The 15834-nt window shown below is 43.3% G+C and overlaps 1 protein-coding gene and 1 long non-coding RNA gene across 2 annotated transcripts; both read left to right on the top strand.

Moving 5' to 3' along the window:
* The first annotated feature begins 1240 nt into the window (after positions 1 to 1240).
* LOC121690475 lies at positions 1241 to 4079 on the top strand. The gene is made up of 3 exons (XR_006025078.1): positions 1241 to 1594; positions 2398 to 2547; positions 3218 to 4079. It is a non-coding gene; the product is annotated as an uncharacterized LOC121690475 (long non-coding RNA).
* A 7177-nt stretch (positions 4080 to 11256) lies between these two features.
* LOC121690215 lies at positions 11257 to 14617 on the top strand. The gene is made up of 3 exons (XM_042070643.1): positions 11257 to 12011; positions 12395 to 12446; positions 14108 to 14617. Exons 1-3 carry the CDS (start codon positions 11275 to 11277, stop codon positions 14615 to 14617), a joined length of 1299 nt encoding a protein of 432 aa, XP_041926577.1. The 5' UTR covers positions 11257 to 11274.
* Positions 14618 to 15834: the final 1217 nt, after the last annotated feature.

Genomic DNA, 15834 nt, shown 5'->3' with positions numbered 1-15834 from the left:
CTCCGCATCTCAATATAAGACATTACCATTTGGCCCCTCCCTGAAACCCCTCCCCTTAATAGTAGGCCTATGTGAGCCCGTAGAATATAAACTCTTCTGTCTCTCTCGGTCAGTGGATCTTCTGGCCAATCGATTTCCGTTTCGGAAATGAAAATTAACAAAACAAAAACGAGGGATTATTTTATTTCCGTTTTAAAATACAAAATCGAAAAACGAGAATCAAGTCGTTCTCCGTTTTCCTAATCGGTTTCAAAACATCAAAATACAAATATCGAAATTAGTCTTAAATTTCGACGGTCATTATTCAAAGAAGCCTAGTCTACCCAGAAGCTCGCTTGGTCTTAGTCTTAGGCTAACTTGGTAAAAATAGGCTACCTGTTAGATATGGCGGCCTTGGAAAGTGTTGCGAGGGATATAGAAGAGATGGTTAAAAAGGATATGTCTTATGCAGAAATCCCAAACACTTTAACAAATAACTTTGGTTCACAAAGAGGTTACTCTGAGAGGACCATCCTACGATTTTGCACCCAGCATAAATAGGCATCCACTAACTCGGGACCACCTGGAAACTGAGGTGGCGCAGTTTGCGAGGTAGCCTAGGCCCTAGGTGATGCCAGGCCTACTGCGGTCACGTAGCCTATACTGTATGCAATCATTTTACTAATTTTACTTTGATGTATTTATTAGGTTGGTCCAACATACAGTACCTCAGAATTATTGGCACCTCTGCTAAAGTTGATGCCAGTAGAAAAATGAGGAAATATCCAACTTATAGCCTAAGGACACCTGGTTTGATGCTCAGATTTGATGCTCAGATGCTTGATTTGATGGTAATTTTGATACCATAGATTTAATAGAGACCCAGTCAGACCAATAGTATGAAAAATCAGGAACAGAGTTTATTTACAATGATGTGCATCAAGGGAGGTTCCAGGCTTCCAGGCTGACGGGAGATGGCGTTGGTCATCCCATCTCACGTGGACTACACTGAATCAGACCCTGATTAGTGGCAACCTGGCAATCCGGAGCAGATAGCTACTGACGCAGCCATGCAGAACAGTGAAACACTGCAAAGTCATAATATTCCTGCTTATCTCTAAATACAGTCACACACAGATATACACAGGGACAGTACAGATATCATACAGTCATTACATAGAATCATACTTTTAGTATCAAAGTGACTCACTAATGAGAAATGCAGAACATTAAACCACATATTGGAATATTGGACATGCACTGTAAAAAATACAACTTGCCTTTAGTACTGCCAAATAACTTTTCTGACTAAACAGAACTCAAATAATCAAATAGTGTAGTAAAACTCATTATAACAAGTTTTCACAACTAATTTGGGAATTTCACCTAACAAACTTAAGAAACTGAGTTGACTCAACTTGCATAATTAAGTATCTATAAGAGAGAAGTTTCCCAAAGTTCACTGAACTTCTTAGTCAAGTTGGCGCAAGCGCATTGTTTCCTAACGTATCAAGGCGACCTGTGGGCTGCAGCTTGAATTTGTCAGGAGGACAGAAGCCAGTCACCTTCCCTACCTGTACGCAGCGTGGAGCAAATGACAACAGCATTGTCAAAGGTAAGTAAGGCATTTAGTTTTATCCAATATCCAATTGTTATGATAGTCAGTCTAGTTAGCAGCTATCACTAGCTAACGTTAGTGATGTCTAGTTATGACTGTGAATGGTAGAAGCTTGCAATGTTCTGGGAAGACATAACCGGTAATGCTGAACAAGGATGTTCCTAAAACATTCACTTTCAGGAACAATTTTGTGTAAAATGGATGTCAGCAAGGAACGTTCTTGGAAATAGTGTGGTGTTGTTGAAATAGTGGCTATTAGGCTAAGCTAGCCTGCTAGCTAATCTTAGTAGCTTAATTCCACAACTAGTGATAGCCGTAGCTGCTACAGCTCAATTATCAGTATAATTGTCTGGTTAGCTATTTCCCTGTTTTGCTGAAAACATGTATGTTCTTAAAATATTCACCTTTATAGAAAGACCTTTGTATTGGATGCCAGCGAGGATAGCTAGCTCACTGTGGAGTAAGCTAAACCCCTGATTAAACCTCACTCCCGCCCAAAGTTTTTAGCAATGTCTTGCAACTGCTGCTACTTGATCTGCAGAGGCGCTGCATATAGGTTGAAAAAAAATAAATGGAAATGTAATTTTTTAATGCAACATATGTCAATAGAATGCAGGCACATAAAACAATGGCAACCCCACATTCGCCGATCGCGCTCCCTTAAAAAATGCTTGATCAGAGCCAACAAATGGACAAGTTATAGCTTCTACGTAAATGTCCTCCAAGATGTTTAAAAAAGTCCACTGCACTACAAACCTATATAAAAAATAATAATTTTCTACTCTTGTTTGTTGTTGCAGACTCTTCTGTTGCAATGCAATGTAAGGAGTGTCCATTTTCTCACCCGGATGTAGAGACCCTCCTGACCCATTACAGGCTTCATCACGGTCACCAGGGAAAAAGCTGGCTCTGCCTCCACCCCAAGTGCATGTGCATCTTTAAGACTTCAGGTAAGCTTACATTAAAATTTAATTTGGCACGGTACCATGCAAAAGACAAATCACCTCAGGTCGAAACTACATTCAGTTATCAATAGTGTACATTCCAATGTGATTGTAGTGCAGTGGACTTTTTTAAACATCTTGGAGGACATTTACGTCGTGGTGAAGCTATAACTTGTCCATTTGTAGGCTGCGACCATAGCATTGGCAATGTACAAAACTTTGCAACACACAAAAGTAGGACACACTTCACATTTAGGGAACTCGAAAATGCAGTAGGTGCACCAGTTAATGATGAACTCAACGTGTTTTAAAATGTATGCAAATTATCGCATATTTTATTAGATACTGCCTAATTTGCATATGTAAACACTAAATTACAGAAAACTTGTAATACATTATTTTCTCATATTAATGTAAGTAATCTACTGGGAAAGTTGCATAGTGATATCTGCTAGTTAAAAATGTTACCCTATTCACCTGTAGTGTCTCGCCTTAAGTAAAAAAAGAATTAAGAAGACATCTGAGCTGCACCAGCATTCCTCTCCTTCTCTTTACATTTCCTGTCCTGGCCTGGTTGCACCAGATGGTCGCTAAAAGGCACACAAGCAGAGAACCATTGTCTTTTAATTTATTTTTTTGCAAATTTAGTGATGTAGTTCTGTGCTTTTTCACCAAGGATGCAGATGCTGAGGAGGACTAGAGGCATGAAAATTGGAATCTTGACCGTCATTGAAGATGACCTCGCCATGAAAGCGCCAGACACTGTCACCAATATCGCCATCGTCCTGGAAGAGACTGTTGTTCTACAGGACATCAAGGATCTTCTATCTGCACTGGCCTACCTATGCGGACTCCTGCATGACATGGGGTGCCAATACTTATGACCCCTGTATTTTAAGGAAGAACATTTATTTATTTATTTATGATTATTATCATTATTCATTCACAAAGAAAATTGGTGTCCTTAAATGTTGGATATTCCCTCATTTTTTAACTTAAGGCATTAAGATCAATTTCTAAAAGATGATTTAATATTCCTCTTTTTAGTCAGCGTTAGCAGAGGTGCTAATAATTCTGTAGAGTACTGTAGGTCAGGGGTGTTCAAACTGGCTAAAAATAAAAATATTGTTTGATCTATTTGGATTTTTGAGTTGTTATTTAGACTTGTTTTTTCTTGTTAGAGTCAATGTATTAGTTGGAATTTATATATATTTTCAAGTTGGGAGCATTTGTTGATTCAACTTGATTATCTAAGTTATTTACTGTCAAGTAAAATTTACTCAAAAAAGCTAGTGAAATGTGTTGACTTGTTTTTTTAAGTTGGAAGAACTTTTGATTCAACTTGAATTTTTGAGTTGCCAACCTAATGTAAGTCCACCTTACTCACAATACTAAGTTTGCATTACTAGATATTTCAAGTTGGGAGCATTTGTTGATTTAACTTGATTATTTGAGTTCTTCACTGTCAAGTTGAAATTACTCAAAAAAGCTAGTGAAATGTGTTGACTTGTTTTTTTAAGTAAACGCAGAGAGTTTTTTTTTACAGTGCATAATGCAGAACATTAAACCATATATTGGAATATTGGACATAATGTTCTATTCCACTTTCTCTCAGATTAGATTATATTAGATTAGATTCAACTTTATTGTCATTGTGCAGAGTACAACAGAGACAATGAAATGCAGTTTGTGTCTAACCAGAAGAAAAGATATAGTGCAGTGTAGACAGTAGTATACAGTTATTTTCAGAAGGTGGTTTAGAGTAGTATAAATTAAATATAAGTATGTGCAGTGTATTAGCAGTAACCTTATAAGAGCAGAATAAATATGGCTGTAATATGAACAATGTATGAACATCATGTACAGATATGTGCAATGTAGTGGCAGTATACATTATAGTAGTAAGAACAATATAGATATATGCAGTGTATTAACAGAATAGAGCGGTAGCAGTAAACAAATAGACACTATGGATGATTGATGCTCATTGAGCTCAATGCAAATCAAACCAGAATAGGCTAACTGAAATAAAACCATGCCAATCTGTATGGTGAAGGGTATGTGATGATGTGGAGCTATTTTAATTCCAAAGGCCAGGAGAACTTTATCAGGATGCATAGTATACTGGATCCATGAAATAACTGGCCTTTAAAAATAAAAATCTACCTGCCTCTATGGGAATGTAACATAGGGGTGCCAATACTTATGACCCTATTTTAAGGAAGAAAATGTAGTTATTTATTATACATTAATCATTCACAAAGAAAATTGGTGTCCTTATAGGTTAAATATTTCCTATTTTTTACTTAAGGCATTAAGATAAATTTCCAAAAGATTTACATTCCTCTTTTTAGTCAACTTTAGCAGAGGTGCCAATAATTCTGAGGTACTGTATGTTGGACCAACCTCATAAATACATCAAAGTAAAATGAGTGATTGCATACAGTAGGCATGGTAGGCTACATGACCGCAGGCCTGGCATCCCCTAAGGCCTAGGCTACCTCGCAAACTGCTTTTGCCACCTTAGTTCCCAGGTGGTCCCGAGTTAGTGGATGCCTAATTATGCTGGGTGCAAAATCATCGGATGTTCCTCTCAGAGTAACCTCTTTGTGAACAAAAGTTATTTAAAGTGTTTTCTGCATAAGACATGTCCTTTTTAACCATCTCTTCTATATCCCTCGCAACACTTCCCAAGGCCGCCATATCTAACAGGTAGGCCTATTTACACCAAGTTAGCCTAACGGTACCGATCCACTTGCACGACACTTCATTTTGTCGTGTCGCATAGATGTCGCGCTGCCTCCCCACGTTCAGTCGTGTGTGGGCGTTTTGTTTAAAATGTCAGTTACCAGCTCATACTCAGTTCGTTTTAACGTATCTTAAGTGTTTTTCCACAAATGGACCACAATTTTAGGCATGTACTTAACAGTATACAACACATTAATAGCCTAAACAAACTATGCAAGCCATTTGGAAATCTTGTTTTATTTAAACTACTCAATGCAATCTGAAATCCTCACCAGAAACACCAACAGTCAATATATTCATCCAAATCCTAGTTTCGTTTGTTTTATGGACTACTATCAAAGAGGGAGTTTTTGGAAAAAAGAAGCTTTGTGTACTATGAAGGGCAGTTAGCTGAGTGCAGCAGATGTTTTTTGACATGAGTAGGTCGAAAGGGGAAGTCGCATAATAGATTTATAGCATTTTTAATAGTAAAAAATTATATAAAATCAAAGAGGGAGTTTTTGGAAAAAAGAAGCTTTGTGTACTATGAAGGGCAGTGAGCTGAGTGTAACAGATGTGTTTTAACATGGGTAGGTCGAAAGTGGAAGTCGCATAATAGACTACCTGTTGGAGTGTGAATTCTAGACTTTATTTTTGTAGCCATGTGTTGGGTCATGTGCCCGGAATCACGCCCATGTCCTTATTTGGGCAACTTCCTGCCTTTGTTCAATTCCCTCCAATTTCTCTGTTCACCTGTCTCTCATTTTGTGTTGATTTTGTGGAGTATTTAAACAATGCCCTTTTAGTTCACTTTGTCAGATTGTCACGGTATGTACTGTTTGCTACCTGACTGCCACGTGAGTGAGACTAGAATGAAGCTTTTTAAAGAGAAAAGATTAGTTTCCTGTCTTCCCGGTTTTGAACCCTGCCTGTTTTTGACAAAGTCTTCTGCCTGTCGGTTTTGTATTACTTGCCTGTACCTAGTGATGGCGAGATGAAGCTTCTTGAACCCTTGAAGCTTTTCAGCCAGATGTGTTAAAAAGCGGTTCATTTCTCGAGGCTTCGAATGCACCCGGGGACACCTACAGTACTGGTCAATAAAAATAAAACTGAAGAAAAATTCCAAACACAAAAGCAGCCAAAAATGCGCCATTTGGTCCGATACATTCATACTTAGCCTACACAGGCGTTAAGGAATACAAGCGACCTTTTTCTGTTAAAATATATACTGTTTGTAACAAATGAAGCGTGAGGCGATCTGTGAAAATTAACTTAACACAAGACAAGGTTCGAACTCTGGTCGCTGGATTCTAAGGCTAACACTTTCGCAATGTACCATGGTCTAGCTTTCCTGCAAGAAGTATGGTATGTACTTGTAACAAATAGAGTTAGTGGCGATCTGTAAAAAATTGTTTTAGCCTACTCAAAGGAAGTTTTGAACTCGGGTCGCAAGATTCCTAGACGAACTCCTTACGGAGTGCACCACGTTAAAGTTTTTTGATTCACAAAAAAAATGTGTGAAAATCAATTAAACCTATTAAACAACGCTTCAACAACGGTTCGACGCTTTACATCCTATTGTACACTATTCATTTGGAGAAAATCTTATGTAAGGCCTAATGGTAGTACATTCCAGTGTGACGTTGATACTAGAGAGCAGGGCATTGAATGTGCTTTTGTAACTGATTTTCATGAACAGAGGACATTGAAAGTGCTTTGGTAACTAGTGTTTTTCATGAACAAAGTGCTTTGGTAACTGGGTAGGGTTTTCATGAACAAAGTGTTTTGGTAACTGGGTAGTGTTTTTCATGAACAGAGGACGGTGAAAGTGCTTATGTAACTGGAAGTGATGAGGTGATTCTGATTAACTGTACAGTGCTTGGTGTAACATGGGAGGGGGGCCTTAATTATTTTTATTTAAAAACAGTAGCTGTTCCACAGCCTTTGGGCTTAAACGGTTCCTCTTTTTAGAAACTATTTCTCCAGCCTTTGAAAAAACACGCTCACAAGGCACTGATGAGGCCGGTGTACACAAAAATGTCTTGGCAAGGACAAACAGGTTTGGATACATGGCTTTGCGCGTAAGTCAATATTGAAGTGGATCTTCTAGTCTGTGTAGGTATGGTTCCTTCAGGTATCTCTGAACCTCCACCATAGCATCAGCAGTAGAACTGTGCGTCTGTTTGGTGTGCTGCACAGTGGCATCTAAATGGCGCCACAGTTGACCTAAGGAAAATGGGCAAAAAGGTTATTACATGTAATAATTACACACCAACACGGTCTACACTAAGAACATACCAGAGGAGGTAGAAGGTCTCTCATCGTCCCCAGCTGTTGATGGCTGTGTTGCTAGAGGGGTTGGTGGTGGTGTTTGTTGTGCTATGATGAAAGCACACTCAGCAGCGAGTCTCTTCACCGCCTCATCAGCTTTGGATGGACTGAGGAAGCCCAGTGTTTTGAAGTGTGGGTCCAGCAGAGTTGGCAATGTTAGGATGCTCATGCTTTGAAATTGCTGCAATTTTTCTCGGACCTGCCGATACATGAGTTCTGCCAGCTGTTTGGCCATCTCTGATTTCTTTTGGGGAATTTGTTCCCCAATGGCAAAGTCATTGGGGAACAAAACATTTTCATCAGTGGAATGATTTTGGAGCCACACACCTTCTTCTCTTCTGACAACTCAATAGTGGCCTGATTGAATGGTGAAAGCACACCCAGGCACTCCTCAATGTCAAACAATTCTGCTGACGTCAGTGCCGTGGTGTCAGTCTGCATGGAGGCCATGGCTGCACCCACAGCTTCTCTCTCTGAGTGAAGCCTCTCCAGCATGAGAAATGTGCTGTTCCAGCGGGTGTCAACTTCTTTCATTAACTTCCGTATTGGTCGTCCCAAGTGCTCCTGAATCTGCACAAGTCTTTCCTTTACACAGGACAAAACAATACAAATATCACATATACAGTAAGAGTCAAACAATACAACCTGGTTATATATGATGCCTGAAACAAAGTGCATAGCATGCAACACTAGATATAACATAACATACCTTAGCAGTGGTGCTGCACCTGAACAGATTAACAATCCTTCTACCTTTTGCCTGCAGTTCTGAAAGTCCAACAGTCTGTTCAAGAGCTCTAACCATCAAATTCATACTATGTGCAATGCATACAGTCTGTTTTAGGTTTAGCTCCCTGCCACAGGCAAGCATATTTGCTGCTGCATCTGTTACGAGGCAAGTAACCTTGTGTCTAATGCCCCACTCCTCCATAATAGCAGCTTTGGCTGCTGCCAAGTTCACAGCTGTGTGTGACTGTGGGAAATTACGGACTCCAAGCAATACCGTATTTAGTACATTTCCCTCATTAAGAAAGTGGCAAGTTATGGCCAGGTAAGCATCCATGTTCATAGATGTCCACATGTCAGCAGTGAGGCTCACTGCAGTAGCCTGCTGGACACGAGCCTTAGCCTCCTCTTTAGCCTTCTCGAATCTCTCAGCAACCATGGCCTTCAAAGCCTGAAAAAATAAGGACACTTGTTTAATAAAAGTTTTGAAGATATATTTTGTGAGCAAATGTCAATAATAAAATAGGCTATATACCTGTCTGGTAGGTAGAACATATGTAGGGTTCAATTTGTTTACAAACCCCCTGAAGCCTTCATCCTCGACCAAGGTGAATGGCTGGCTATCCTTCACCACCATATCAACCAAAGCCTCATCTAGCTGTTTTTTTGTGGAATCTAGGACTAAACAACAGGAGGACAAAACAATTTAACAATCACAAAAACAGTATACACAGCATACTTATAATGCCATATAAAGAAAAATGTTGCAAACACACCATGGCTAGTTCCAGGATCCTCTCTTATCTCGTGTAAGGCACGGTAATGCCTCAACATGGAGGAGGTGTTATTATTATAGCCAAGCACCTTGGCACAGATCAAGCATCTCACCTATGGATGACCAAACCCCTTAAATGAAAACATACCAACAACGTGCAGTAAAGTAAAAATAAACAATAAAAAATGCATTATCCATAACGTAGACATGAAACAACAACATACTATTTTATATAGCCTAATGTTAGGAAGGCAATAATATCCTAACCTTACAGGCTATCTACCTTATTGGGAGAAATAAGATCGAAGTGCTCCCAAACGGGTGAATACTTTCTCTTCCTAGCTTGCTCCATCTCAGACAACTCTCTAAACGCACCGCAAAAACCACTGCAAAAAACTCTCAAACGACAACAACCAACCAACGACTAACAACAACCCACGAGTATCATCCGGGTATGGGACATATTTATACTCGGAGCGTCCCGCCTAAAGTGAACCACCAGTCGAAGCAGTGGAGTCAAACGAGGCTTCGAACGTCACATCTGACGTCATATCACCAATACAACTCATGCCTCGATACGGGGCTTTGCTTGGAAGGGCTTGACGTTCTCGACACACGCTTCGGAGCCTCGCTATCAACCGTAACATCACTACCTGTACCTGTCCTTCTGTATCTGTCTGCCTGCCTGCCTGTGTACGAAGCCTGCCTGTACCTGGACTCCGATTTGCCTGCTGGATTGTGAATAAATCCTTTTGATCTGCAATTGATTCCCGTTCTGAGTCGTGACAGTACGATCTGACCAAGATGGAATCAGCAGATCTGAATCAGGTGAAGACTGTGCTGGAGAGGCAAGGAGCGCTTCTCGGTCGACATCAAGCCCAGTTCGAGGCAGTTCAAAGGTCTCTGGAGGCCCTCACAACCAACATCACAGACATGTCTGCCCAGCTGCAGCAGCTTCAACTGGCCCTGGTGCCGTCACCCCAGCCTCAACTGCCGACACCACCCGACCCGTCTGGTAACCCGTTCCGAGAGCCCCGACTGCCAGCCCCTGCACTTTATGCCGGGGAACCAGGAACCTGCAGATCTTTCCTTTCACAATGTTCGTTGGTGTTCCAGCTGCAGCCCGCCATCTTCCCGTCGGATCAATCCCTGGTTGCATATGTCATAACTCTCTTGACGGGCCGTGCAAGAGAGTGGGGAACTGCGGTTTGGGACTCCAGTCTGTCTCAGCTATCAGGCATTCATAGATGAGATGAAGGTCTTCAATCGCTCGGTGCATGGGTGAGAGGCCGCCAGAATGATGTTGCAGATCCGTCAAGGCAAGAGGTCTGCTTCCGACTATGCTATCGACTTCCGCACCCTCGCCACCACCAGTGGCTGGAATCCAGATGCCCAGTATGATGCCTTCCTCTATGGACTCTCTGAGGCCATCAAGGATGAGATCGCCACCCGTGAACTACCTTCCACCTTCGATGACCTCGTTGAGCTGGCCATCCGAGTGGACAAACGCCTGAAGCAGCGCACCGGGGAGCGAGAGTTCCGCCCTCCTCTGAGGTCACCTTCCTCACCCGTCCCTGCCAGTGCCAGCAGACCCCAGTGTACAAGAGCCCATGCAGGTGGACCGTACCCATCTGTCCCCAGCCGAGAGACAGAGAAGAAGGGACACCAATTCTTGCATGTATTGTGGTAAGCCTGGCCATTACTCCGCCCAATGCCCAGCAAAAGGCAACGCTCACCCGTAGAGGGGGGATTACTGGTGAGCGTCACTCTTCTTCATCCCTCTTCTACCGTCCGTACCCTTGTCCCTGCCACGCTCATTACAGGAGCTCATTCCTACCTCGTGTCTGCACTTATTGACTCGGGAGCTGATGGCAATTTCATGGACGCCTCTCTGGCTTCTGAGCTACACCTCGTCTCAGCCAAACTGAAGACACCTCTGGAGGCAAGAGCACTAATCGGAGTAAGGTTCTCCCAGATAACCCATGTCACGCCCCCGGTGAGTCTACTAATTTCCGGCAATCATCAAGAGAACCTAGTGTTCCATATGTTAGACTCACCGACTGCTCCCATTGTCCTTGGCCGGCCCTGGCTGGTAAAGCACAATCCACATATTGATTGGGCTAATAACACCATCCTAGGCTGAAGCCCATTCTGTTTGAATAACTGTCTTAAGAATGCTCTTACCCCCCTGTCTGCAGTCTCACCAGTCACAGATGATTCCATGGATCTGTCTAATGTGCCACCTGAGTACCTGGATCTCAAGGTGTTCCGTGTTCAGTAAAGCCTGTGCAACCTCCCTGCCACCACACCGACCCTATGATCTGGCCATCGATCTTCTACCTGGTACGTCACCTCCTAGGGGCTGTCTTTATTCCTTGTCTCCTCCCGAAACCGAAGCTATGAACAAATACATCAGTAAATCACTAGCTGCCGGTATCATCCGCCCCTCTTCCTCACCTGCTGGTGCCGGGTTTTTCTTCGTAGGGAAGAAGGACGGCGCCCTGCGTCCGTGTATAGACTATAGGGGCCTGAACAACATCACGGTGAAAAACCGCTACCCTCTGCCTCTGATGTCCTCAGCATTTGAGCTGTTGCAGGGGGCCAAGATTTTCAGCAAGTTGGATCCCCGCAGTGCTTACCATCTGGTCCAAGTAAGGGAGGGGGATGAATGGAAGACTGCATTTAATACTCCTTCAGGTCACTATAAGTACTTAGTCATGCCATTTGGTCTCACCAACTGCCCAGCCGTGTTCCAGGGTCTGATTAACGATGTCCTGAGGGATATGCTTAACAAGTTTGTTTTTGTTTATCTAGATGACATTTTAATGTCCGTAGTGTCCTGCAGCGCCTTTTGGAGAAGCTCACTCCCACTGAGCGCAACTACAACATTGGAGACAGAGAGCTATTGGCAGTAAAAGCCCTAGAGGAGTGGCGTCATTGGCTGGAGGGTGCTAAGGAGTCATTTTTAGTTTGGATGGATCATAAGAATCTGGAGTATCTCCGTTCGGCTAAGCGTTTAAACCCCAGGCAATCTCGTTGGTCTCTGTTTTTCTCCCGGTTTAACTTTTGTCTGTCCTACCGACCAGGATCCAAGAATGGTAAACCGGATGCCCTGTCTAGTCAGTTCCCGGATTTGGATCCTGCTCCTGCACCTAGCACCATCCTGTCTCCACAGTGCCTTATAGGAGCTGCTAGATGGGATATTGAGACCATTGTCCGTACAGCCCTGTCTGGTGAGACCGGCCCCAGTGCCCTCCTAACTGTCTTTTTGTACCACAATCTGTCCGTCCCCAGGTCCTGCAATGGGGTCACTCATCCAAGCTGGCCTGTCACCCGGGTGTCAGACGTACCACTGCGTTAATCAAGCAACGCTTCTGGTGGCCTGCTATGGAGGGGAGTGTGCGTGAGTTTGTGGAGGCCTGTTTTGTGTGTGCCCGGAATAAACCATCAAACCAACCACCTAACGGCTTACTGCAACCCTTACCAGTACCCAGGAGACCCTGGTCCCACATCGCCCTAGACTTTGTCACTGGTTTGCCACCTTCTCACGGTAACACAACTATCCTCACCATTGTTGACCGCTTTTACAAATCTGTGCACTTAGTCCCCTTACCCAAGCTACCCTCTGCCAAAGAGACCGCTGACTTACTCGTGCAGCATGTTTTCAGGCTACACGGGATCCCAGTGGATGTGGTCTCAGACAGAGGTCCTCAGTTCACTTCTAATTTTTGGCGTGCTTTTTGCAACCTTCTCGGTGCTAAAGTCAGTCTGTCCTCAGGTTTTCATTAGGGGTCGACCAATTATCGGCCTGGCCGATTATCAGGGCCGATATTTAGCATTTTTATAATAATCGGTATCGGTCATTTTTTCCACCGATAAGCCGATATTGAAATGGATAAAGAATGAAAGGCGCTACTTTGTCTGTAAAGCGTCTCTCACTCCCTGCATTTGCTACTCTGTGGTCAAGAGCATTGTCCCGCCCACTACACCATCTGATTTGTTAGTTAGCACGAATGCAGCCAATCAGGATCGAAGACTGAACACAGACAAAGTTTAGGATTCTAACTGAGGCAGACTGTAGACTGGGCTTCAGCTGTAGCCTACGGAGCTATTTTTCAAAGGTAAGGAAGGTAGCCTATATTGCTGAAGTTGCAATGAATCACAATCATCTACACTGAAGTTACAAAAACACCACTTTGTAAGCTATTGTCTCTTTGATCCGGATCAATAAGTAAAGCACCCACTTCCTTCATTTAGCGAATTCCCGATTGATGCACGTTACTGATGCTGTTTACTAGTTAGCCTACAAACTCGGGTGCTGCGCGTCGGGAGTTCTCTGCCTCAGCCTCTTTCGTTAATTGTGAATAACGGGACACCTCTCAGGACATAGTACAGACAAGTCCTAAATTATGCGATAATGAACGTCAAAAAGTCTAATTGCTCCTTTTTGAAATGAACGGACTGTCAGAAAAGACTACATGCACCCAGGGCCAGCCGTAATTTAATCAGACCTGAACTAAATCGCGTCGTGAGCTGGCTATTAACGTGCTTTTTAGGCTCTCAAAAGTGTAGCTTATAGCCTACACATGGACACAAATCGCATGCTTAAATAGCCTAAGAACTATTTTAAAATGTTTTGTTAAACTATTCAACCATAACACTTGCCATCACGCATGCACCTCTTCCTCTCCCTCTCTCGTGCACTCACACACACGATGGCAAACCATCCTCTTTGTGACAGGTCCCTTAACAAGCACATAGCCCATTGTGTAGGCCTACTCTATGAAAATAATTGCTATCACTCAGCTCCTGGATTAACATGATACACAGGATTTACACTTGCAAGTGATGCAAGTTGATAGACAATTGTGTATCAAAAGAAGAAAGAAATGTTTGCATAATTAAATGCTTTCGAATTAAATGCAGCATATGGCTTTTACTATCTACCCCCCTTTTTGACAACTAACATATCGGTTTCGGACCCGGGCCGCCATTCCACGCTCACAGACCAGAACGAAGGGTCAGGCAGACCGTCGCCGCATCAGGGCTCCCCACTACTCCCAGGGGCAGCGGGTGTGGCTTTCCACGCGCGACCTTCCTCTGAAGGTGACTTCCCCAAAATTGAATTCGCGCTTCATCGGCCCCTACACCATCTCCAAGGTGGTCAATCCCTCAGCGGTTCGCCTGAACCTCCCTCCTGCCCTCCACTGCATCCACCCCACATTCCATGTGTCCCGTGTCAAGCCCTTCTTGTGCAAGCGTCTGGGTCCCAACCCCGACCCCAAACCCCCGCCACCCCCCAGACTCGTTGATGGGTCCGAGGTTTACACAGTCCGCCGCCTGCTCGACGTCCGCCGTCGGGGTCGGGGCCACCAGTACCTGGTGGACTGGGAGGGCTACGGTCCCGAGGAGAGGAGCTGGGTCTCTGCCCGGAACATTGTTGACCCCTCGCTCATCAAAGACTTTCACCGTCAGCACCCTGCTCCTTCCACGGTCAACGCCAGGGGGCGTTGGTAGAGGAGGGGGTACTGTCAGGATTCTTGTATGAACTGTTGTTTTTGTCTCCCCCTACCTGTTGGAGTGTGAATTCTAGACTTTATTTTTGTAGCCATGTGTTGGGTCATGTGCCCGGAATCACGCCCATGTCCTTATTTGGGCAACTTCCTGCTTTTGTTCAATTCCCTCCAATTTCTCTGTTCACCTGTCTCTCATAGAGCAAAAAAAGCTAGCGGGGGCTAATCATAGAAAAAGAAATAGGGAAAATGAGATGGCATGTCAAGAGATGTGACAGTAGTTAAATAAGTGGATGGTGAAAAGCAACAGGTAGGATGTAAAGTGTGACATCTGTGCTTGGAGGCTTGCAAATATTCATGTTAACAGACTAACTAGCGTTTGCTAAGCATATGCCGATTGAAGCATAAACCTATTCCATTAAGATAGCTAGGTGGCTACCAGGCCCGGGGTGAGTGATCGGAAGAATCGGGAGAATTCCCGGTGGGCCGCTTCAGTTTTGGGCCGGTCAAGAAAAAACATATTGACATTTGTCACTATGTCTATCTTCTCTTAAAGGAATTATCCGGATAAAGTAAAATACGTCCATAAAAGTCCATAGGAGTCGATTGCCGAGCGTGGAGTAACACGCTCTGGAAATTCACAATTTCGTCGCCGTTTTTTAAAAAAAAAAAACATAGTCCAGTATTTCTTTCGAAATTGAAATGAAGTTGTATGCAACAGCAAACCCTAGCTTACTAACAGGTTGGAATTCTTTGAATTGTCAGTGATGTCGACTCCAATCGACTCCTATGGACTTTCCCCTAAAGATGGGAGCTGCAGCAGCAACATTTCCGGAAAGGTACTGGCTTAATGAAATTCATTCTGGACTCTCTATCCGACCACATAAAGACCTCAGGATACTTCGGTTTGGCTTTAGGGACCTTCTACTCACTACCACGTAAGTGTAATGTTGTTTGGAACTGTAGAAGAGGTATAAAAATAGCGTTTTGTAGCGGCGAAATTACATGCCCGGGTCACATCCAGGCTAAAGAGTTTTGACTGAAAACGGTACAATCGAACTTTCTCAAAACACAAATGACATGATTTTGATGTCAACTCAACGTATGTACTCCCAATCATCCGTAAATTGTTCTAAAGTGCATTTTACTCCGGATAATTCCTTTAAAGTAGGATACTCACGTTCCACAATCTATGCCTGGCACTGCAGTGTCTGCATGGGT

This window comes from Alosa sapidissima, chromosome 18 (assembly GCF_018492685.1).
Source record: "Alosa sapidissima isolate fAloSap1 chromosome 18, fAloSap1.pri, whole genome shotgun sequence".
Lineage (NCBI taxonomy): Eukaryota > Metazoa > Chordata > Actinopteri > Clupeiformes > Clupeidae > Alosa > Alosa sapidissima.
This window is presented reverse-complemented; position numbering and strand designations above follow the sequence as displayed.

Bases quoted from the DNA above. Each gene is read 5' to 3' on its own strand.
- LOC121690215 (XM_042070643.1), top strand. From the start codon at position 11,275: ATGCTCTTACCCCCCTGTCTGCAGTCTCACCAGTCACAGATGATTCCA. The intron at 12,012-12,394 runs GTAAAAGCCCTA...GTCCGTCCCCAG, and splicing joins GAGACAGAGAGCTATTGGCA to GTCCTGCAATGGGGTCACTC. The intron at 12,447-14,107 runs GTACCACTGCGT...CCACGCTCACAG, and splicing joins CTGTCACCCGGGTGTCAGAC to ACCAGAACGAAGGGTCAGGC.